The 23,283-nt window shown below is 41.7% G+C and overlaps 1 protein-coding gene across 2 annotated transcripts in view; it reads right to left on the reverse strand.

Moving 5' to 3' along the window:
• Positions 1-1,646: 1,646 nt before the first annotated feature.
• Positions 1,647-23,283, reverse strand: part of BUB3 (BUB3 mitotic checkpoint protein) — a 29,721-nt gene continuing 8,084 nt past the window's right edge. The window contains exons 2-7 of one of the 2 annotated variants that reach the window (XM_082268488.1): positions 11,517-11,711; positions 11,322-11,391; positions 8,399-8,550; positions 4,536-4,694; positions 3,915-4,092; positions 1,647-2,318 (exon numbers count right to left, since the gene is read on the reverse strand). In XM_082268488.1, the coding sequence (XP_082124614.1) occupies positions 2,098-2,318; positions 3,915-4,092; positions 4,536-4,694; positions 8,399-8,550; positions 11,322-11,391; positions 11,517-11,711 (975 nt within the window). In that variant the 3' untranslated portion in view covers positions 1,647-2,097. The remainder of the gene's footprint in view (positions 2,319-3,914; positions 4,093-4,535; positions 4,695-8,398; positions 8,551-11,321; positions 11,392-11,516; positions 11,712-23,283) is intronic. The other variant, XM_082268487.1, reaches the window with a different exon arrangement.

A 23,283-nucleotide genomic window follows, 5' to 3' on the forward strand; every position in this document is an offset into this window, starting at 1 on the left:
TATCAACATTAAACCTCATTTGCCACATAGTTGCCCAATGAAGTGCATTGAGGTGAGCTTGTAAATTGGAGACATCCTGCAAGGAAGTTATTCCAATGCATAGCTTGGTGTCATCTGCAAAGACTGAAAGTGGTACTTTTAATCTCAGACCCTATATCATTTATAAAGATATTAAAAAGTAAGGGTCCCAACACTGAACCTTGGGGTACACCACTGATAACCTTAGACCATTCAGAGTAAGACTCATTAACCAATACTCTCTGAATTCTATATCTTTTAGACAATTTTCTATCCAATTACAAACTGATCTTTCCTAGCCTGTAGACTTTACCTTACACATTAGCCGTGTGTGGGGAACTGTGTCAAACGCTTTTGCAAAATCCAAGTATACTACGTCCACAGCCACCCCTCTGTCCAAGGCTTTACTTACCTCCTCATAAAAAGAAATCAGGTTTGTTTGACAACTTCTGTCTTTCATGAATCCATGCTGTCTGTTGCTTAAAATATTTTTTCCAACAAGAACTCCTCTATGTGGTCTTTTATTAAACACTCCAATATCTTCCCAACTATAGAAGTTAAACAGGTCTATAGTTACTTGGCACAGACTTTGATCCCTTTTTAAATATAGGCACTCCTGTGCACTCGTGACCCCATGTTCCTGTCTCACTAGTTTTTGACCACAGCCTCATATCTGACCGTGCACCTTTGCCGTCAGCCCTGATCTACAAGGCAGTTTATCATTTTTGGACCCTGCTCTCCTTTTTTCAGGTCTGCCACTTGAACAGGTGAGTCACAGGGCTGCAACCTGGCAGCTGTCCTGCAGCAAAGCCTTACCCCCTTCTTGGGTTCACTGGCGAATATCGAGTGGCTTCTTAGACTCTGCACCTCAGCTCTTCTTAGGAGCACACACCTCTGCTGTACAGGCCTCGCAGGAGGGAGATTTCCCTTCACTTCCGATCTAATCGCTAAACAGATGGGTGAAATGACCCCCCCCCCCCAAAGTGAGAATCCTGGGGTATTACCAGGGTCACCAAAACCACTGTCCCCATTTGAAGATTTCCCTGCTATTACTGTTCGGATGTCATTCCAAAATTTGGCATTTTATTTTACTTTGGAGATATTGGTAAACAAGACAAATGGAGAGGATGAATCTCCCTAACAGAGAAACAGTCAGTAAAAAAAAAAAAAAATGGCAGGTATCCATCTCCACTCTTTTTTTGTTGTTTTGAAAAAACTATTTTGTTACACTTAAAAAAAATGTAAAAACCTAAATGTCCAAATTGCAGGCACATTTTAAATTAGAAAAAAAAAAAAAAAAAAACGCATTTCAAAGCCATAGTATTAAATCTTTTATTCTACTGTTAGGTTAGTGTTTATGTGCCATCTGTACAATAGCCTTTTGGAGTCAGTGTTCATTTATGTACCCTCTAATACAGCTGGTTGGAGCAAATGTCTATGTGCCCTTTGTAATAAAGCCTGTTACAGCGATAATGTTCCTCCATTTTTTTTTTTTCTTTCAGCGACTTTAAAATCCAAAAAATAGACACTGAGGATATCATCCCTTTACTTCACAGTGCAGAAGATACTGCTATATACACAAACACAAAACACACAGGTTAAAAATTCAGCACAAAAAGGTTCTGACTTGTATTTATTATTTGGGTGAAAACGCTTATTTACATAAAATAAAAAAAATAAAAAAAAACAGAATCCTGATAGAGAAAGTAACTTCATGTACAAATATAAGACATAGGAACAAAGAAAGTGACAAACACAAGGCAATATCAGGACTAACCAACAGCCGTCTCCTCAATACATTTGAAGCAAAGTCAACAGTAAGAAGTCCTCTGATAATGAAGGGCAAGAAATGCAGAGGAGGTCGACACGCTTCTGTATAAAACAACTGAGTATAATTTTATCTGTCAGACGTCTATCAACTGACGGATATTGAAAGCTTGGGAGGATGTGATAAAATCTCCCCCAGCCCTACAGTCAGCCATACTTATCTTCTTTTACCATCAATAACGCTATTCATGAGGCAAAGGAAAATTAATAAAAAATCTTGGTGCAGGGGGAGGGAAGGCAGGTGACGCTGCCTCACTTGGGCTTTGTCTCAGCGTCTGTCACTTGCCGTATGAAGATAGCATCTTCAGGGTGTTCAATGTCATCCATTTCGTACATGTAGGAGGCAGCAATTGCCAGAGTGCTGCCGTCGTTGCTGAAGGCCAGGGAAGCTATGCTGGTCGGGTATCGGTGGAATTGGCACAGGCGCTTTTTGTTGAAAGGATCCCAAATATTGACAAAGCCATCTGAGCCACCTGCAGGGTGAAGAGAAAATGCAATCACTTGTAGGAAAGGCCTTTTACTGGACGTACCAGAGTGAAAAGGACTGAGGTACATAGATAACATAGAACAATGGATTCTTCACTGAACACACTGGCTTACCACACATTTTGGCCAGAATACATTTTTTTTCTCTCAAATCCACAATCTGACCAGAAGTCTACCTGCCTGGCATGGCTTAGAAGTATCATATAGGAGACCATCAATTTCCACTTTACTACAGAAGGAGGCACCCCTCTATCCTGACATAGTAATCAAAAGGCAGCATCACCAGCAGACACCCCTGCAGAGGTAGTGCATTAGTTAGCAACCCCTCATCACTACTCTGGTCGCAGTGACACTTGGGGTCAATTGCTTTTTTGTTTCTTCCTGGAGCCCAATTAAAAATGACAAACATGACATTTAGTGTCCTAAAACATTGTTTAACACTGTATCAAATGACGGCCTTTTTTTAAAAAACAAAAAAAGCCATTTTCCACTTTATTTCATCCTTTGTTGCACATAAACACTGCTGGTCTTCTGTGGCTTATTTGCTGCTACTTCATGGCCACATGTACTCCAGCAACTATTACATGCAATTTCTCAGGGTGCGTTTCTTGATGGTGAATCAGAAAATGCCTATTTAACGTGTCACTACAGTCACATGTGGTCTCCTTTTGGCAGATCATGTGACACATGGTGACAACACAGGAGAACAATCTGGAGACAGGAGCAAAACCCTTTTACCCTATAAAAGAAGTGGTGCCTGTACAAGGACCTTCATTGCAGAAAAAAAAAAAATGACTTAAGTAGAACTAGAGGCAAAACCTTATTTTTTTCCCCACTTTGGATAGAGTATGGGAGGGTTCTAACTAACCCCTGTCCGATTATTTTTTGCCATCGGTGTCCCATTGGGGAGATTTCCCTTCACTTCCTGTCCCACAGCCAAAGTGAGAGAGGAAATCCCTGAAAATTAAAGGAATCCCTTGGGGATCCCAACAAGAGGTCTTTTGCACTGCACAGGTAAGCTCACAGGAAAGGAGAGCAGCAAAGACGGGACATAATGTGCTTCTGCTCCCTCTCACGTCTGGGGTGAGTCCAAGACCAGACTGTACTGCAGAAATGCACTGTAGCAGATAGAGGTAAGAGCAGGACCTGGCTGTGTGGTCTGCATTAAAAGACTGACGGAACAATACTCTAATCACTTTACTAAGTAAAACCCGTTCACATTAATTCTTTTCAACTGTGTATTTAGCGGTCTAGAGTTAAGATCTGAAGCGGCATCTGATTGGACAGACTGAGTACTCGTGTAAAATGAAAAAGCCTGATACAATCCACAAGCTTCAGTCACTGCCAGTCCCTATCACAGTTTAACTATAAAATTTAACTCAAACATTAGAATTACAGGGAGCAACACAAAAGTAGGAAAAGGCCAATAAAAAGTATTTACATCCATAAAATTATTCACTGAAACACCTACAAACATACCTCCAGTGAAGGAATACACAACGGCATTTTAAATACATTTTTATATCTGGAGTTCCGCTTGAAGCACATTTCTTTTGCCATTTTAACACAGACTAACAACTAACCTGTGGCAAAGGTGTTGTGTAAATTATGGAAGGACACTGCATTGACAGGATAGATCTGCTCAATGTTGTTCTCTTTTAGCCGATGACATTTGAAGGCGTATTTCTTCTTCTGAACTTCCAAGCTTGGGTCCAAATATTCAACGGCAACTCTTCCTTCAATGGAGCTCAGCACATAGCCCTAGTGTGACAAGGTGGCAATTAGACCCATCAGCGTTTATTTCACTCAGGAAGTTATCACTGCTAAACTGTCTTCAAGGATTTGCTTAATAATAAAGCCACAGTTGTATTCACTTTCATGTCTGAGCCATTTAATTAACAAGTTGTAATGAAGAGAAGAATCTCACTGCACAAAGCCAATCGGTGAGGTGACCACATCGATCTGTTTTCCCTGCCTGGGGCAATAATAAAGAACAAAAAGTCTTATATGTAGGGAGAGGAAAACCCTGTGTTGGATGTTTCAAGTGAAGTTCTATTGTGAAACAAAGACAGCCTTGGTTTGGTAAAAGGAACCCGTTTATCAGTGAGCCGCTTAAGCTGGCAGTCAAAATGCTTTTCACTTGCCTGCATCTTGACCATGGTACAAGTGCTGCACCTGAATTGTTAGTGAAGTGTCTGAATTACCTGTTTATTTGGGAAAGCTCTGATACAGCGTGTTTGGTACTTAAGACTTGATTCACGCCTCTGTTGTACGTAGCCCATGTTCCTCAGATCCCAAACCAGCACCCTTCGGCCAGCTGTGCCCACAATTAGCCTGTCTCCAGACACAGACAGTGTATACACCTAGTAGAAGGAAGGGGGGAAAAAAAAGTTACTTTTACAAATTGTCATAAAAGCCACTACAATGTCAGTGGGATTCTAGTCACTGAAATCTAGGTTGGAATAAAATCAACATCATACAAATAAGCTGCATCTCTGTACTATGCAACAACTATAAGTAAACCCCTTATTTATTAGATTTTTGGCAGATGTAAAACATGCAGATACCTTCTGTTTTAGGAGGGCTCTATTCTGCTCATGTCTAAGGCAGAAAAGGAAATAATGGGATTTTTGACTTATCGTAAAATCAATTTCTCTGATGTTCATTGACGGACACAGCTCCTGATCTTCATAACCATTGGGTTATACTGCCCCCTACAGGAGTAGGACACTAGGCAGAAAATCTGGGTACCTCTGGGCAGTCCCATGGGGTATACTCCCTTCTCCCTGCTATAGGTACTCTGTTTTGTTGCAAGCAGTGTCAGAAGAGTTACAACTCCACAGAGGGGTGGGTGCTGTGTCCGTCAATGAACGAAAGAGAAATGGATTTTACGGTAAGTAAAAAATCCCATTTTCTCTTTCGTTCATTGACGGACACAGCTCCTGAACTTCATAACCATTGGAACATCCCAAAGCAGTGTTAAACATGAAGGGTGGAAACAGCAAAAAAATTCCCCCCAGGCTAAAAAGTAGCCAAGCAGGCAACAGGAGCTCAACCAAAACAACTGGAGACAGTCTGAAAAAAAAAAAGAGAAAAAAAAAAAAAAAGGAATACACCCTGGAAGAGGCTCAGGTTATCTAAACAGCAGCCTGCAAAACCTTGCAGCTAAAAGAAACATTTGCAGATGCCAACACATCCACTTTATAAAACTTTGTGAAAGTGTGCACCGACGACCAGGTGGCCGCCTTGCAAGCTTGCCTCACTGACGCCTGATGACGGAAGGCCCAGGAGGCAATAAGCGTCCAAGAAGAGTGTGCCTTGACAGCAAAAAGGAGGAACCGGGCCCTTGATGGAATCACCTTCTGTCTGATCCCTCTAGAAATGGGTCGCATAGGAAGTTGAAAAACCTTTCCGAGGCCATCCGTGAGCACAAAGCGAGAGTCTAACTTCCTAAAAGATTCAGGCCGAGACCCAGTCGTATGTGACCTCACAAGGCTTTTAACTTGCAGGCCAGCCCCCGTCCACTGGGGCTATATCACGAGCTGACTAGCGCAAAGCAGATGTCTGCACGCGCTCACTAGCCAGACTGGGTTGTCTACCGGATCAAGATTATCCAGTTCATCATCCAGTCCGGCAGTTAATTGTAGATTTCACAGGGAAAAAAAAAAAACAGAAGAAAAAAATTATATCTAAAAAAAATGTGCCAGGACCAGAGATCCCAGCAAGGAATTAAGTCCTTACTCCTGACTAGGCAGAAAAAAAACTGAGTACCTATAGCAAGGCAAGGGAGTATACCCCCTGGGACTGCCCATAGGCATAGCCAGATTCTTTTTTTGCCTAGTGTCCTACTCATGAAGGGGGCAGTATAACCCACTGGTTATGAAGATCAGGAGCCGTGTCCGTCAATGAACGAAAGATAAATTTATAATAAAATTAAAAAAATCTTTATTACAATTTGATAAAAGCATAGGACTACACAGACTAAAAATATCACACTGTGCATACAAACAAATATCGTAATTGTTGATTTGATGAAAGTTGATATTGGAGGATTTCTGATAATCACTTCCATCGCGTTTCACAGACTTGATCTGCTTCCTCAGGGTGACAAATACACATCCTTACAAGTCCTATATGAACAAATAGACTCTGCCTTTTACTCCTTTTTTCGTTCTCCAAAAGAATGTACATTGTCATCAACATTCAGTAATAAAGTACTATAAACACTTTATCGTAATACCTGATCTGAGGTTTCTTTATTTTGCCTAAATGTTTAATGGGAACAAAGGTAAAGGGATGTCATCTGTAGCAATGTTGGGGTGTCAACATAGGCAGCCCTCAATTCCCTCATCAACATTGTGTTGATGGGGGAAATACCTCAGGCAGTGATATTGTGTTCTACCGGCAGTAATTGCATGTGAAAAATAAATAAAAATCCCACAGGCTGGTTGCACCCAAGTCGATCAATGGATCAACTTGGGCACAATCAGACTGCCCTGCCTGTGAACCAGCCAAGATTAGATCCATCAATGGCCAGATTCAGATACTCAAAATATGGGACGGGTGGTGTTTCGGTCAGTGTAGGGGCACTGTAGGGATGGGATGGGGGAGGGGGAGTAGAGGGAAAAAAAATGAAGAAATGTGGGGAGGGGGGCTACCAACTGGCCCAACCTGAAAATGGAAACTAGGGCATGGTTTAAACTCAGGAGCAGCTGAATCCCTAAATCAAAAACAAAACCAATGACTTAAGATGGTCATAGGTGGATCCAAATTCAGCTGGTTCAGCAGGAACTGAACAAATTTTCATCCATCTATGAGCAGGCTGGTTGTAGAGAAGCCGATCTCTCAGAATCGACTACTGTCTGTTGGAAAATAAAACACTGCAGAAAACCACATTAGGTTTGATTAAGTATTAAATAAAATGTATTGAACTTTTCCAACTTGAGCTTTCTTTTGGGAAACTGGTGGGGTTAGCTCCACTTTAAAGTGAAGACAGGTTAACTTTTATTGTCAGATCAGCCAGGCAGTTTAGGAAAAGGCTGGCAATATTGAGCAAATGAAGGGATACAGAATACTTGTACTGAGGCTCCCCTGCTACAGAATCTCATACACAAACTGCATAAAGAAAAAAAGTGAAAAGTTAGGCTGGCCCAGCACCACAGAGAATTGGAGTAAAATTATAAATGAAGGCAGCTGCGGCAGCCGCTTTACACTAATGCTACAGGTACGACTTCTGCTGCCATTACCAAGACATACTGCAGCTAAAGCACGCATGGAGGAGGAGAGAAAAAAAAAAAAAAGCAGGCCTAATGAAACAATCTTGCTGAGAATCCTAAATCTTCTTTACAAACTGGTGTCACACCTGGATTGGAAGTAGTCTTTCTGGTCAGCGGGCTCATCAATCACCCCAAACCGGCATGTCAAGCAACCGAGTGGGTGGACACATTTATCAGTATGGAGAAAAAAAAAATCCCTACGAAAAACTGACATGCCAAGCTGTCTGCGCCAATAGGTAGGCGGCTTCCCAGTGGCTGTCTATTATGTGCTGTCCTGTCAGCTATTCATCACAGGCTTTTACTGGCCACATACACCCATAAATCAAACCGAGAAACAATGCAATTATTCTGCTCTGCACAAAGGTCTCGCCAGAAGTAGATTCAGTCGTGATGGGGTAAAAATGACGGCCATTTCGATGGAGTGCCGAGCTGGTAATGATGCCTCCAAACTGGCCGGTATATTTAAGGGGAAGCACAGGCACAGAAGTGCTGTGTTGATTTACTGGAAGGAAAAGCTTTCCTGCTTCATCTTGACACGGGAACTTAGTGGAAAATATGAAGGAGAAAAGGATGTAATAACTTAAATGCTAGCACTATAATCTTATGTGAGGTCCGCACAAGAAACAATTGCTTTTAGCCGTGCTCTGAACTGCACTTCATAACGTGGAGGGGACATCGCTGTGCAGTACAACTTCACAGACAAGGTTAGCGTAGGGTGACGCCCTGTGTACAACTCAGACAATGCTGGCAAGTTTTGTGTTGCCTTATGGTTACATACAATTGGTACATACCTTATCTGGCTGAGAGAAGGTTCCGGCATTGCATGGAGTCCGCGGGTCCCATAATTTCACCGTTTGGTCCCAACTCCCAGTAACCATAACGTTTACCTCGGGGCAGAACTCAACACAACGAATGGGGGCGTCATGCGTCCCAACCACATTCTCTGAAAACAGTCATAACAAAAGACAAATCAATATAGAGCCCAGAGCGATGCAGACTACTCACACTGCTGCAGTTGTAACAAATTATTCAGATACAGAAGAAACTGCACAATATTAAACACTCTTAAAATGCTTTTCATTTGGTCCATGTATGTCCACAAGACACATCTAACTCATTTTCAACTTTCTAGATTTTATTTTTTCTTGGCTTCAAATAAGAAGTCTATACAAAAGGCACAACCACAATAAATATGAAGGCACCGGTGACAGCAAATATATTGTGGAAAATCAAGCTGCACATGCAGGATAAACGGTGTTCCGATTTAAAACTCACATGGTAAGCCGTGTAATAAGCACACAAAGTACAGCTAAAACACATGCATAACAACTGTCTATAGCCCAAATCCAAATATGTGGACAAAATATACTGACTAAAGTAATATTTGTATTATGTACCGGGCCATAGCACATTTTCTACGTTTCTCCTACTCACTCAAAACCTAGGGAACTCTGTAGTAAAAAGTCTAATATACTAATGTAGCTCTGGCCAGCCCTTCACCAGACCTCACTGTTGGTTATGGAGGCCAGATATTAGGGTGATGAGCGAATAGTGAGAAACAAGATGAATGAGGAGCAAGCCGGAACAAGTGATCCTGCTTTCAGGGCTTCCAGATTGTGCAATGAAGCAGAGCCAACTAGAAGACACATGAAGGCTCCCATTAATGTACAATTTAAAGTAGAATTTTAGGCAAAACTTTCTTATTCATTTTGGATAGAGTATGGGAGGTTATAACCAAAATAAGGTTTATTTTTGCCTTTTGTCCCATTAGGGAGCTTTACCTTTACTTTCTGTGCCTTAGCCAAAACAGAAAGTGAGGGGAAATCCCTGCAAATTAAGTGAATCTTTTAGAGACCCCCCCAGGTCACTAGAACTAGTGTCCCCTTTGGAAATTCTTTTACTTTCACTTAAACATAACAGTTAAGACAGATAAAGAGGGCGAATCTCCCTACAGGTGTCAGACAGCAAAAAAAGACTGACAGGTGTTCTAATCCCTCTCCACTCTAGCCAAAAGTTAAAAAACAAAATTTTACCTTTAGTTATTATACTTTAAGTGTCACCCAACTAGGTCCCCTGGGCTGACAGGTACACGTTAAGAAACGGTAAATACAAAAAAAAACATTGGGCATCGGATTCAAAATGTCCTCTGTAATAACGAAAGATCCATTCTAAAAGCCTTACTGCACACTGAATCAGTTCTGCTCTCTGTACATGGATACCTTTTATCTCTATACTGAACACTTAACGCTGAGTTCCACCCAAAAGTGGAAGTTCCGCTTATATGCTTACTCCCCCCTCTGGTGCCACATTTGGCACCTTTCAGGGGGGAGGGGAGGGTACCTGTTTTTGACCGGTATCCTTCCCCACTTCCAGGAGACAGTGCCGCTCTGCTATTACTCAGAAGTTCGGCCCCCTTACCTCTTCCTCTGCCGCCGGGCCAATTAGAAAGAGCAGAGAGCATGCGCAGTAGGGAACCAGCTGTAAAGCCACAATTCACTGCCGGGTTCCATTACCCTGAATGGTTGCGGCAGCACCCGAGAGCCAATAGGAAAATCAGCTTTGGGTACACTGACCAGCTTCATTGATGATGCTGCAAAAATATTTTTGTAGTTTAACAGTGTCGTTTTATGAGATAATTTAGGAGGGCGTGTTTAGGGGCGGAATTAGGGGAGGGACAGTGTAGGGGTTGGGTGGGGAAACTGGTGGTGAGTAACCCTTAAGGCCTGGCTAGTAGCTCAGGACTTGAAATTTTGAGCCGTGCCATAACCAATACAAAAACCAAAACAGATGAAAAAAAATAAATGACCTTTAGTATTGCTTACCAAGAGACAACTGTATAGTATAACATGACTTTAACCACTTAAGCCCCAGCCCTATTTCGGACACTTTTTGTTCACAAGTTAAAACCAGTATTTTTTCCTAGAAAACTACTTAGAACCCCCAAACATTATATATATTTTTTAGCAAAGACTCTGGAGAATAAAATGTCGGTCGTTGCAATATTTTCTGTCACGCGGTATTTGCGCAGCGGTCTTTAAAACGCAATTTTTTGGGAAAAATTTTGAAAAATCACATATCACTGCATTTAAAAAATACTAAACAGTAAAGTTAGCCCATTTTTTTTCTATATAGTGAAAGATGATGTCACGCCGAGTAAATAGATACCCAACATGTTACGGTTTAAAATTGCGCCCCCCCCCCCCCCCCCCCCGTGGGATGGCGACAAACTACAGTCAATAGAGATCTCAATAGGCGACGACCCCTCCCGCTCCCCCGGGTAACGATCGAGCGGCTCCCGAGCCGCATCGGTCGGTACCGACGGAAAGCCAACCGTCGGCTCTAAACAACGGTACCGGGATGATGCCTCTAGCTAGAGGCATCATCCCGGTACACTACCGCAAAGCTACCGCCGTCATATGACGTCCGCCCAGGGATAAGTGGTTAAAGAAACGTTTATAAATTGTGGGTGGAACAAGTCAGTGTTAAACCCTCTGACAGTCAGTGACACCAACAGTATGATAATTCCCTTTCACCGATCTATTAACGAGAGGCTGGGCACTATATTTTACCAGTCTTCCTGGATACCCTCTGTGGAGTGCACGGTCCACAGGTTAGAAGGGGAAAGCCATTTATGAGCCAAAAAAAGTATGCTACTAGCAATATCATACATTTAGGAATTATGTGGGGCCTCTTAACATCCATTGGTACAGTTACCTCCATCAGTATTCAAGTCATGCATCTTTAGCTGATGATCCAAACCTCCACTCCAAGAATGAGTAGGATCCTGCAATACAAAAAGGGATTTTCAGTGGTGTCACTGGTAAGAATTAGAATGAGTTTGTGTTGAATGAAACAGATGCTGAATCAAGCTGAGCTATTAAAGAGAAGAAGAGCGGTTGAAATACTTACATAGAAAGCACAGTCTAGGACAGGACCAGCATGCTGGTATTTCAGCCTCATAGTGTTAGCAGGAACATCATAGAGGCGGACTGAGGAATCCCAGGAAGAGACCAATAAGAACTGGGAGGTGTTTGGGCTGAACTTTACAGCGGATATCCCATCTTCAGGGGCTTGGCTTAGCTTAAATTCATTGGAACCAGTCATCTGCAAAAAAAAAAAAAAAAAAAAAGAGGGAAAAATTAAAAGATTATTCAAAGAATAATATGCTCATAATAAATATTTACAGCTCTTACTGATCCCTAGAAATGTGGTACTTCCAAATCCACCAGCATTCTTGATCAGTTTTCTTTACCAGGGGGGAAGAAGAAGAAAGAAGAAAGAAGAAAGAAGAAAGAAGAAAGAAGAAAGAAGAAAGAAGATTTTTAAAAAAATGTTGTTCATGTGCTCCAGGTGGCTAGCAGCCTGGGTAAAGGCATGGAGTAATTCTGAAGTGGGGGAGGCATCCTCAGCACTCCGGCTGTTTGGTAACTACAAGTCATTGAAAAACTGACAGCTACAGGTATGACTTCCAGAAGCATGATGGGATTTGTGGTTTTTAAACCCCTTGAGTGCCGAGGCTGCATACCACAGTTCTAAACCATGTTAGATATAAACACCACAGAGTTCTGCTTTAAAGTGGTATTAAACCCAAAGTAGAAAATGTAATATATAGCAGCGTACCAATCAATAGAAGTGGTGGCTGTATTAGGGTTTTTACCCCTTTGTTTTCACCTGGCGATCTGGCCAGTAACACACTTCCTCTAGTAGAGCCCCCACTTTAGGACAGCAGCACTGTCAGTATTGGGGGGGGGGGGGGGGTGTTAGATGAACTAGGAGATTTAAATACACTAATGAATTGAAGCCAAACATCAACACTTTATAAGCAGTTACAGCAACTTTTTTTTTTTTTTTTTGGGGGGGGGGGGGGAGATAAAGGCTTTACATAAATAAAAACACCCCTTTCACACTTGCACATCTAGGTGTTAAAGGGTAGGTTCACCTCCTCACCGCCTGTTTTAACCCCATTTGCCAACAAACACATCACAACTGTGTGTATTTCATGAAGTTGGGGGGTGTTTACAGCGCTTCCCCATTTACTTGAATGTATTACAATCTGCTGATCGCAGGTGCAATACTCTGCAGGCTCCGAAAAAAATAAAAAAAATGCACAAAAGTGAACTTATCCATTAAAAAGGCGTGCCTCATCTCTGTAACTGATAAATTCAGTGTGAACAGTGGGAATTTAGCTGGCCATAAATGCCTTGATTTTCTTTTTTGATCAGCCAAAGGGCTGACCAAAAAAAAAAAACACATTATACAGAAAGATTCCCAACTACAGAAGCAAGATAGAGGTATAACAGAATTCAGACTGTGGGAGAAAAAAGCAGCACAAGCTGCCAACCGGTTGTGCCGCAGTGCAAATTGCAGAGGGGTAGATAGAGAAGCTCACCAGTCTGCGGTTTCAGCATTTAAGCACATAGTGGGGAAGGGACAAGCCCTTTTCACACGAAAGGTCCAATCGGGTCAGCTGTACGTTTTTCAGGCAGACACAATTAGACCCTTCATTCTTATCTATGGGCAGTCGGATGTGTCCATTCTGCATTAAGCGGAGCGGACACAGACCTGTCATCTGGCCACTCAACACAGCATGGGATCTACAGACAGTGTTATTGAACTGCAGCAGAGAGAAATCAGGTTAAATCTCAGGACTGGATGGACAGATATATAGATCTTTTTGCAGATAAGAAAGCTCTTCTATATGCATTTCAGTTGTGCTTTTTTTTCCCACTTCCCTGGAGTCCAGTTTTAAATTTGGATACATGAATTACAAAGTTCAATGCTAATCTGCTCCCTGAGCAAAGACAGAGGGACTTGTGTCTCCAGACAAAGCAGATCAATATAAAATGAATAAAAAATGTACAAAATCCAGCCAACCTAGCAATTGGTTTTTTTTTAAAAGCAGCTTACTAACATACATGTTGCATCACATCCTGCACAGTGCATTTGGTGCATACATCTGTCAGGGTGGATAAAAATCGATGATAATATATATATATATAAAAAATGTATTCAAATCAGATTTTCTATTTTTTTTTTTAATAAAAATCCATCTAAAAGAATTTTCTATTAAACCACTTAAGCCCCGGAAAATTTTACCCCCTTCTAGACCAGGGCCTATTTTGCGATTCGGCACTGCGTTACTTTAACGGACAATTGCGCGGTCGTGCGACGCTGTACCTAAACGAATTTGATGTCCTCACAAACAGAGCTTTCTTTTGGTGGTATTTGATCACCTGTGCGATTTTTTGATCATGCGCTATAAACAAAAAAAGAGCGACAATTTTGCAAAAATAATAATATTTTTCAAATTTTTTTTATTTGAAATCCCCCCCAAACAAAAATGTAAAAATCAAAATTTTTTAACATTTTTGGCCAATTTGTTTTCTGCTACATATGTTTGGTAAAAAAAAAAAAAAAATCAAACGTATTTTGATTGGTTTGCGCAAAAGTTATTGCGTTTACTAAGGGAAAGATTTTTGTCATTTTTTTTTAACGAGTAATGGCGGCGATCTGCGATTTTTTTTACGGGACTGCGACATTGCGACGGACAGATCGGACCCTTGACTGACATTTGACACTTTTGGGGGTACCAGTGACATTACTACAGTAATCAGTGCTATACATATGCACTGTTACTGTAAAAATGACACTGGCAGGGAAGGGGTTAATTTTATTGGAGAGGGAGGGGTTAAGTGTGTTCCTAGGGGCGTGCTTCTTACTGTGCAGGGATGTGGCTTTACATGTAACAGCAGAGATCCACGGTCCTACATAGCAGGACCGTTAGATCTCTGCTTTTACACAGGGAAAAATGACAGGCGGCTTTGTTTACATTAGCCGCCTGCCTTTCTCCCTTCACGGCGGATGATCGCGAGTGACCGGCGGACGTGCGGACTTGTTAGGGAACGCGCCGGGGCGGGAGCACGCCTCGCTATTGGCTCACAGGCTAGTGACGTACCCATACGTCACTTTGCCTGGCCGGGGCTGACCGCTGCAATATATGTACTTGCGGCGGTCGGCAAGTGGTTAAGATGCATTAACAATTTATTTTATTCAGCATGAAATGGAGCTTAGTTATATAGCATGAGGCTGTATATTCTGCAATATATACATTTTTGGTAAACGCATTCAATCAATCAACGCTCTGCAAGCTGAGAGAACATGAACTGCATTGATGCATTCACACAATTTCCCAGTAACCATAGGATGAAACAAATATGAGATAAAAGTTCAGGAATATTCCTTTATCCCATTGTTTTGCAAATCTATGTACACTAAAAACTGTATGATTGTTTGAAGAGAAATTCATCTGTACCAGGCTCTAAGCGTGAGGAGGAAGGGCAAGCAGTAAAAGTGAAATCTAAGCAGCTTATAAACCTTGTGATCTCCCTGCACATGCCTTGAAGTGCTTTATTCTTCCCTTGAGGTCGTAAAAAGAGACCCAGTTTGAGAATATTTTAATGAAGTTCCTCTACCTATGGGTAAAGAAAGTATGCATACAAAATGCAAGCAATGGAACAAAGGTATGCAAGGCCTGGTGGCCCAAATGAAACATCATGAGAAGATGTGCTGCGATAAAAGGACCGTGGTTGAATGTTTTTTTTTTCTTATGTGGACCCAGCTGATCTATTCAGTTTAAGTTCTTTTGTTTTTTCAAAGATATTTTGTTTATGCACTTCAGTTATTAAACATTGATGTTTAAAAGGTAACTCCACTTTCGTGGGGAAAAAAGAAATACAATATAGCATATACAATTGCAACACAAATCATATTGTAATGGAATGTAAAACTACCTTTCCTTTTCAATCTGCAGCTCTTGTAATTTTCTGAAAATGCAATGCAATATGGCTACCTGGAGTTGTTCTGTACACAGAATGTATACTGACCACTAAGGATGTAACGATATTGACGATATCGCAATATCGTATCGTCGTGGTCGTGTCCCGATATCGTCGTGGTTGGGTTACAATATTAAAAGGACAGGTGTCCGTCAAAAAGCAAGAGGAATAAACACAGTCCCGCGGAACAAATTATTGTTAACTACATAGACCATGATCCTTTGCGCTGCGTCGTCACAACAACCGTTGTTAAGCCAATAGGATTGCACGCTGCACGCTGTCCAGTGTCCATCCTAAATACCAGTTTTAAAAAGCTGCCTTTATTTGCCTTGCACATTTAAACCTGACTTAACTTGATCTTTGTTTGCACTTAAGGGAATTGCCTTTTGTTTACAATTGTTCTAGCTGCTTCTTAACTTGAACATTGCATAGAAGAATCAGTTATGCAACCAAATATTACTATACAGAATATTGATGTTCCTGACTACAACTTGCACTTTAAAAGCACTATGTGATCAGTGTTTTACGTTGTCATGGATCCATAAATACAACAATTGCCTGTTGACTGGCAAAAGCAGAATAAATGTCGGTATTTTTTCGCGATTATCATCACAAACACTATCATGAGCTATTTAACAATGCCATGAGCTTTTCCACAATATCGCAATAAATATCGTACCGTGAGGTCAATATCGAAATTGTATCGTACCGTGAGATTTTGATATCGTTACATCCCTACTGACCACACCCCAGATACATCATTTCCTGCTTGTGGGATTGGCTCAGAAATTTTAACCAGAAGACTGTTTAACCACCTAACGCAAACTATCCCTACGTCGGCTGACTAAGTGGTTGTACCGGGATGATGACTCTAGCTAGAGGCATCCTCCCAATACAGTTTTTTAGAGACAGCGGTCGGCTTTCCGGCGGTAACGACCGATGCAGCTCAGGACCCGCTCGATCGTTACCCCGGCGAGCGGAAGGGGACGCCCCGCCTCCCGCCGCCTTTCGCGGCTCCGTCCCGGGTCTCCCGTCCCACCAGGAAACCCAAGCAACCAGCCGAGACCTCAAGCCGGCTGGATGGAGTCCTGATCAAAGCCGGAAGCGGCTTCGTTTGGGTCTCAGATGACGTAGTTCTCTGCGTTTTGAATACATGGAAGTGTAGTGGAGGGGTCGAGGGTCTTTTAGACCCTCGATCCCTCCATAAAGAGTACCCATCACTGCATATTACTGTCAGGGATGTTTACATTGCTTGTGACAGCAATAAAAAAGGGATTTTTTTTTTTTCTTTAAAAAACCTGTGCCGTGAGCTCACGCACAAAAAAGTATACGGGAAGACGGGCCGCAAATGAAATCGCTGTTCAAATCACACACGTGAGGTATCGCTGCGATCGCCAGAGAGTGAGCAATAATTTAAAAAAAAAAAAAAAAAAAAAAAAAAAAAGAAGAGCTACACTAACTCTAAACTGGAAACTGTTAAAAATGTTTAAAGCATCGCCTATGGAGATTTCTATTGACCGTAGTTTGTCTCCATTCCGCGGGTATGCGTAATTTTAAACCGTAACATGTTTGGTATCTATTTACTGTGACATTATTGTGACATCTTTCACAATATACAAAAAAAAAATTTTTTTTAAATGCAGTGAAATGTGATTTTTCGTAATCTTTCAAAAAAAAAAAAAAAAAATGGCGTTTGAAAGACCGCTGCACAAATACCGTGTGACAAAAAATATTGCAATGACGCCATGTTAATCTCCAGAGTCTTTGCTAAAAAAATATATATATGTTTGGGGATTCTAAGTAGTTTTCTAGCAAAAAAATACTGATTTTAACTTGTAACCAAAAAGTGTCAAAAATGGGCTTGAGGCTGAAGTGGTTAAGATACAAGTCAGCCTGGCTAATTCCTTACTGGAGGAGCATAACCCAATGGTCCAAGAAGATACGCAGCTGCGTCTGTTGAAGAACGATAGAGAAAGGAGGGTTTTCAACTGAGTGGCTGGGAAAGGATGGTGTCTGGGTGCAGATTGGGTCACAGGGAGAATGTAGATATGGAGCAATAGGGGATTCATACGCATCACTTTGAAGAAAAAAGGTGAGCCTACCAAAAAGGTTTTATTGTAGCCCTCCGATTTTCCACTGGCCTGCTCGCATTTTACGAGTGGAAAATGATTGAGGGTGAGTGTGGTGCTGCCTCAGGAGCCTTTCTCCCAGCGATCGCCCAGGGGAAGAGAGAGGAGAGGAAGAGGAAACCCGGCCGGATCATCACAGAGCGGGGATCGCCCCACAGTAACAGTTTTAATTTGAAATCCTGGGCCCTCGCTATCTCACACAGCACCGGCTCCTCTGGCAGAACACCGGTCCAATGCCAGGATGTGTGACGTCTATCATAGGCGCTATTCCAAGAGGCAGGACTGTGTGACTGCGAGCGCCTGGCAATTCAAATGAAAGCTGTTACAGCGGGGAGATTCAGGCTCTTTGATTATCCGGCCGGCTTTCCTCTTCCTCTGCACTGGTCAGGTTACATAGAAACGGGCACAGAAAGTTGTTATTTTTAATAACTTCTGCAATAATGCAAAAACATTTAACAGTAATTTTACAAGACAATTTATGAGGGTGTGTTTAAGGGCGGAATTAGGGGTAGGGTGGGGCAACTAGTGGCGAGTAGCCCAGGACTTGAAATTTTGAGCCCTGGGTTATTGTAAATGTTGGCTTGGAATTAATCTTGTTCCCCAACTACATTGTTTTATCTACAGGTACAAAATAGTTTAAGCCTCTCCTACCAAAACTAGCCTTAGGGCTTGTTTACACCTGCGAGTCCTCTGAAAAGTGATCCACAAGGGATCGGTTTTCAGAGAGAGGCACAACTAATAGGCATTTTTGGATGTGACAAGGTCATCTCCTAAATTACTTTGTGTGTTTTTGGATAGCTAAAACTGGGTTATTTGAAAGGGGTTTTGCCGAGGTAGATTTTTCTTTTTTTATAAAGGGGGGGGGGGGGGATTATGCAGAACCACTTAGCTTTGCCACATTTACCAAGCTTTGCCTAAACTCACAAGAAATACTCCCCTCATTCCAGCAATGAGGCAGCTCCGTATGCATTCAAAAGACAACTGTAAGCAGGCAGTGCGTTTATGCAGAAGAGATATATCAGGTCTCTTCTGCAATAAAATGCACCTGCTCGCATTATCCACTTTAAGGGGAAATAAAATCATGGTTTACTGGGCCTTTTTACCCCTCACCTTAGTTCTTATTTACACTGGCACAGTAAGACTTATGCTTGTATGCATGTAGAGAACATTCTAAATGCAGGTAATGGCTAATGCTACCATTTATACTGTTTCTCCACGTTTAGGTGTGGTCATTTTAGTATCATTTAGCAAAAAAAATTCTGTCCATCCAAGATCCAATCAGACACATTAAGCTTGTAAGATGTAAACTTCCCTCCACCTGCTTAAGGTGTACGTTTATGAAAGGGTGAATTTTTTTCTCTGTTCGCTCCTCTGCAGTTCTCCGGGGAAAATTATCTCCTCTGGCACCCTTTTTATGAAGCGGAGAACTTCAGTTCTCCCAGGGTGATCAGAGGAGAAACTGTTTCCTCGGCGAACGGCCGAGATCTCTATACAAATGAATGGGAGCGCCTGTAATCTCGTGAGACAAAGCGAGATTACGTACTATAAAAATCACTGGAGCTCTTTAATAAGCAGTGATAGATTCCAATCCCCACTAATGTTAATAATAGTCCCTATATATATATATATATATATATATATATATATATATATATATATATATATATATTAGAGCTGCACGATTAATCGTAACAGAATCGAGATCGCGATTCACTCCCCCTGACGATCTTAACATGACACTTGCTCGATTCTTTACATTGCTGTGAGGGAGCAGCTGTCAAAAAAAAAAAAGCCTCCCGCAAAAGCCTATCAGCATTAGGCTTCTTTCACACGGCCGCTCCGCTGCTTTAGTCCGCTGCGGGACTTTTTTTTTTTCCACGGAGCGGACGACATTTGTGTCATCCGCTCCGTGTGCCCGCATATCATCCCATCTGTTTGTGGATGATATGCGGACATAATGTAAGTATATGGCATTGCGGTTGTCAGAGGATGACACCGCTGACATCCGATTTTGCTTCCTTTCCGTTTTTTACACGGATGAAAAAATAGGGTTCTGTTCCATTCCAAAAAACGGAACAGAACTGAAAGGAGGAAAATCGGATGTCAGCGGATGGTATTCCGCTGACATCCACAGTGCCATTCACTTACATTAAAGTCCGCAAATCATCCGCAAAAAAATAGGATGAGTTGCGGACACACGGAGCAGCCGTGTGAAAGGACCCTAGTCTCCCACTGAACGGTAAACACAAATGATTACATTGTATCTTTTCTTTCCCTCTGCCGGAAGGAAGTTTAACCTCTTAAAGACTAAGGGCTCTTTCACACGGGCGGTCCGATCAGATCCGCCTGTCAGTTTTTTTGGCGGATCTGATCGGATCCTCCATGCAGCTCTATGGGGCAGCGGGTGTCAGCGGAGACGCCTCCGCTGACACCCACTGCCATCCATATCCGATCCTGTGCTGAAATCTGGACGGATGGAAACCCTATTTTTCCAGCCGTTCAGTAATCGGAGCGGAGCGGATCTGATGAGAGCGGACAAGCGGTCCGCTCTCATCCGATCCCCCATAGAGGGCAGCGGGTGCTGAGACACCTCCCTCTCCGCTCTGCAAGCGGAGACGGAGCTGTCATCCGCCGGCTCAGCGGGGATCACGGATCGATCCCCGCTGAGCAACACGGTTCCGCCTAAGGAGGCGGACCGTGTGAAAGAGCCCTAAACCTGTTTCCTACACTTGTTGCTTGCAAGTTAAATCAGTTTATTTTTCCTAGAAAAGTAGTTAGAGCCCCCAAACATTTATATTTTTTTTTTTTAGCAGAGACCCTGCAGAATAAAATGGTGATTGTTGTAAATTTTTATGTCACACTGCATTTGCGCAGCAGTCTTTCAAATGCAATTAATACACTTTAATGAATAAAAAAAATAAAACAACCGTTAAGTTACCCCAATTTTTTTTATAATGTAAAAGATGTTACACAGAAAATCGTGATCTTTATTCCAAGCAAAAAAATTGTGATTCTCATTTTGGCCGGAATCGTGCAGCTCTAATTATATATATATATATCCCTCAAAAATTCCACTCGCCTACTTGCATTTTGCGAGTGGAATTTTGAGGATGGCGAGCTGTGCCTGCCGCCGCCATTCACAGCAGCCTGCAATTACTTTCTTCTTTAGAAACGGATGGGCTCAGGGAGCATAGCACTGCGCCCTGAGCCCACTCATTGTGTGACAATAGCGAATGAATATTCGCTATTGTCACAGGGATCCTCCTCCTGGCCAATCAGGAGGCAGGTGTTTCCTGATTGGCCGAAAGGCGAACGATTGTAACTGGCCGAGGAGGATGACGACTCAGGAGACACGGAGGACGCGCAGGATTGAGGAGAAGCCGCCCGCTGCAGGTAAGTGCACGCTGGTCTCTCTGCACACCGATCGCTCTGCAATGAAAGGGGACATGCTGTGAGCGCTCTGCAATGAAAGGGAACATGCTGTGAGCGCTCTGCAATGAAAGGGGACATGCTAAAGCATTTAACAGTGTAGTTTTATGAGATATTTTACGAGGGTGTGTTTAGGGGCAGAGCAGGGTAGGGTTTGGGTGGGGCAACAAGTGGCGAGTAAATCTTAAGGGCTGGCTAGTAGCTCATGACTTGAAATTTTGAGCCCTGTATATATGCATACACACGTATAATAAATATATATATATATATATATATATATATATATATATATATATATATATACACACACACACCATATATATATATATATATATATATATATACATATATGTGTGTGTGTAAAAAAAATATATATATATATATATATATATATATATATATATATATATATATATATATATATATATATATATCTCTATCCATATATAGCCATACATGTAGATATACATGTTGTGTGTGTGTATATATATATTTTGTGTGTGTGTGTGTGTTTATATATATATATATATATATATATATTTTGTGTGTGTGTGTGTGTGTGTGTGTGTGTGTGTGTGTGTGTGTGTGTGTATATATATATATATATACACACACACACACACACACACACACACACACACACACACACATATATATATACATATATACACATACACACACACACACACATACAAATATGGCAGGGGGACATGATTACTGTGTTGGGGGGTCTGAACGAGGAAGAAGGAAGTCGATAATCTTCCTCCTTCCCCCTCAGTTCTCCCCGATTTGGTTTTCACTCCCCGATTCACAAGCTCCAGGCTGGTGAATCCAACAAGTGTGAATTCTGGCCCAGATCACCAGTGAAGTGCGGGGATCGCAGCTTCATCACCTGGCTGTTTCTGTGTCAGGCAATGACAGATTCCCGTGTGAAGAGATGATCAGCAAAGAACATGTTCTCCACTGATCATTTCTGTTTCATAAACTGAAAATGATCGGAAATGAGCTGTGATCAGCAGGATCACTGCTCATCTCAGTTTCATAAAGGACACCTTAAAGCAATAACATCTAAAGAATGGAAAAATTAATCGGAGACAAAGCGTTGTTTACACGTCACCAATCACTTCGGCAGCATTTAGAAAAGCTAAACGCAGGAGTGCCAGTGTGAATGAGGCCTAAGACCGGCAAATAATCAGCTCCAGGATCGGCAGATTGCCTTTTCTGAAAGATGTAAGCTATCATAGTGAATCTTCATAATGAGGCCTGTTCTGGTGGCAACTATATTAATAAATGAGCAAGGAATGTCTTCCCTGTAACAAGATCTGTCACTAATTACTAAGTATTTTAACCTCCTAAATTACGAGAAACTAAGATTGGTTTAAACAAGACATATGTCTTTAATAAGCTCAGGCCTCTATGAAGGCACTAATGAAATAAAAAAAGGCCCACTAACGCAGCTCATTTCCTCTCAGATCAATAAAGTAATTATATACTACAGACGTTTAAATAAAAATATGCCAGTGGCTTCAAGCAAATTTAATTTCACAGATTCTCTTCTACAAAACAGCCTGCATAAACAGGCCCATCTCAATTAACCCTGCTCTGTTCCAGAGATCTGCTGGTAATTGTACTGTACAGCAGCCCAGCCTCATTATATCAAAGGCTTTGGGCAGTTACCATAAATACACAGGTGCATCTTGTCAGCGGGCAGCAGGCTGGACACCAAATTCCACTATTTATAGATTATTGGTGGAACAAAAAGCTCCTATAGAGATGAACAGCACCAGTTACTGACAAACTACCTCACCACAAAAGGATCGACTTTATTATTTTGTATGGAGTGAACATATTTCACCGCCCACAAAAAAAATATATATGAAAGTCTACTTTGCAAACTAAATTGAAGGTTTTTTTTTTTTTTGCAAGCCCTGCCGAATACAATAGGCTTTAAAAAGACATTTGTAAATCAACAGGTCACTCCCAAAAAAAAAAAAACCCACCCACCTGTAACCCTTCCAGGATGTACAGTGGGTACGGAAAGTATTCAGACCCCCTTAAATTTTTCACTCTTTGTTATATTGCAGCCATTTGCTAAAATCATTTAGGTTCATTCTTCTTCCTCATGAATGTACACATAGCACCCCATACTGACAGAAAAACACAGAATTGTTGACATTGTTGCAGATTTATTAAAAAAGAAAAACTGAAATATCACATGGTCCTAAGTATTCAGACCCTTTGCTGTGACACTCATATATTTAACTCAGGTGCTTTCCATTTCTT

Source organism: Pelophylax lessonae (assembly GCF_965119305.1).
Source record: "Pelophylax lessonae genome assembly, chromosome: 9".
In the NCBI taxonomy this organism is placed as follows: domain Eukaryota; kingdom Metazoa; phylum Chordata; class Amphibia; order Anura; family Ranidae; genus Pelophylax; species Pelophylax lessonae.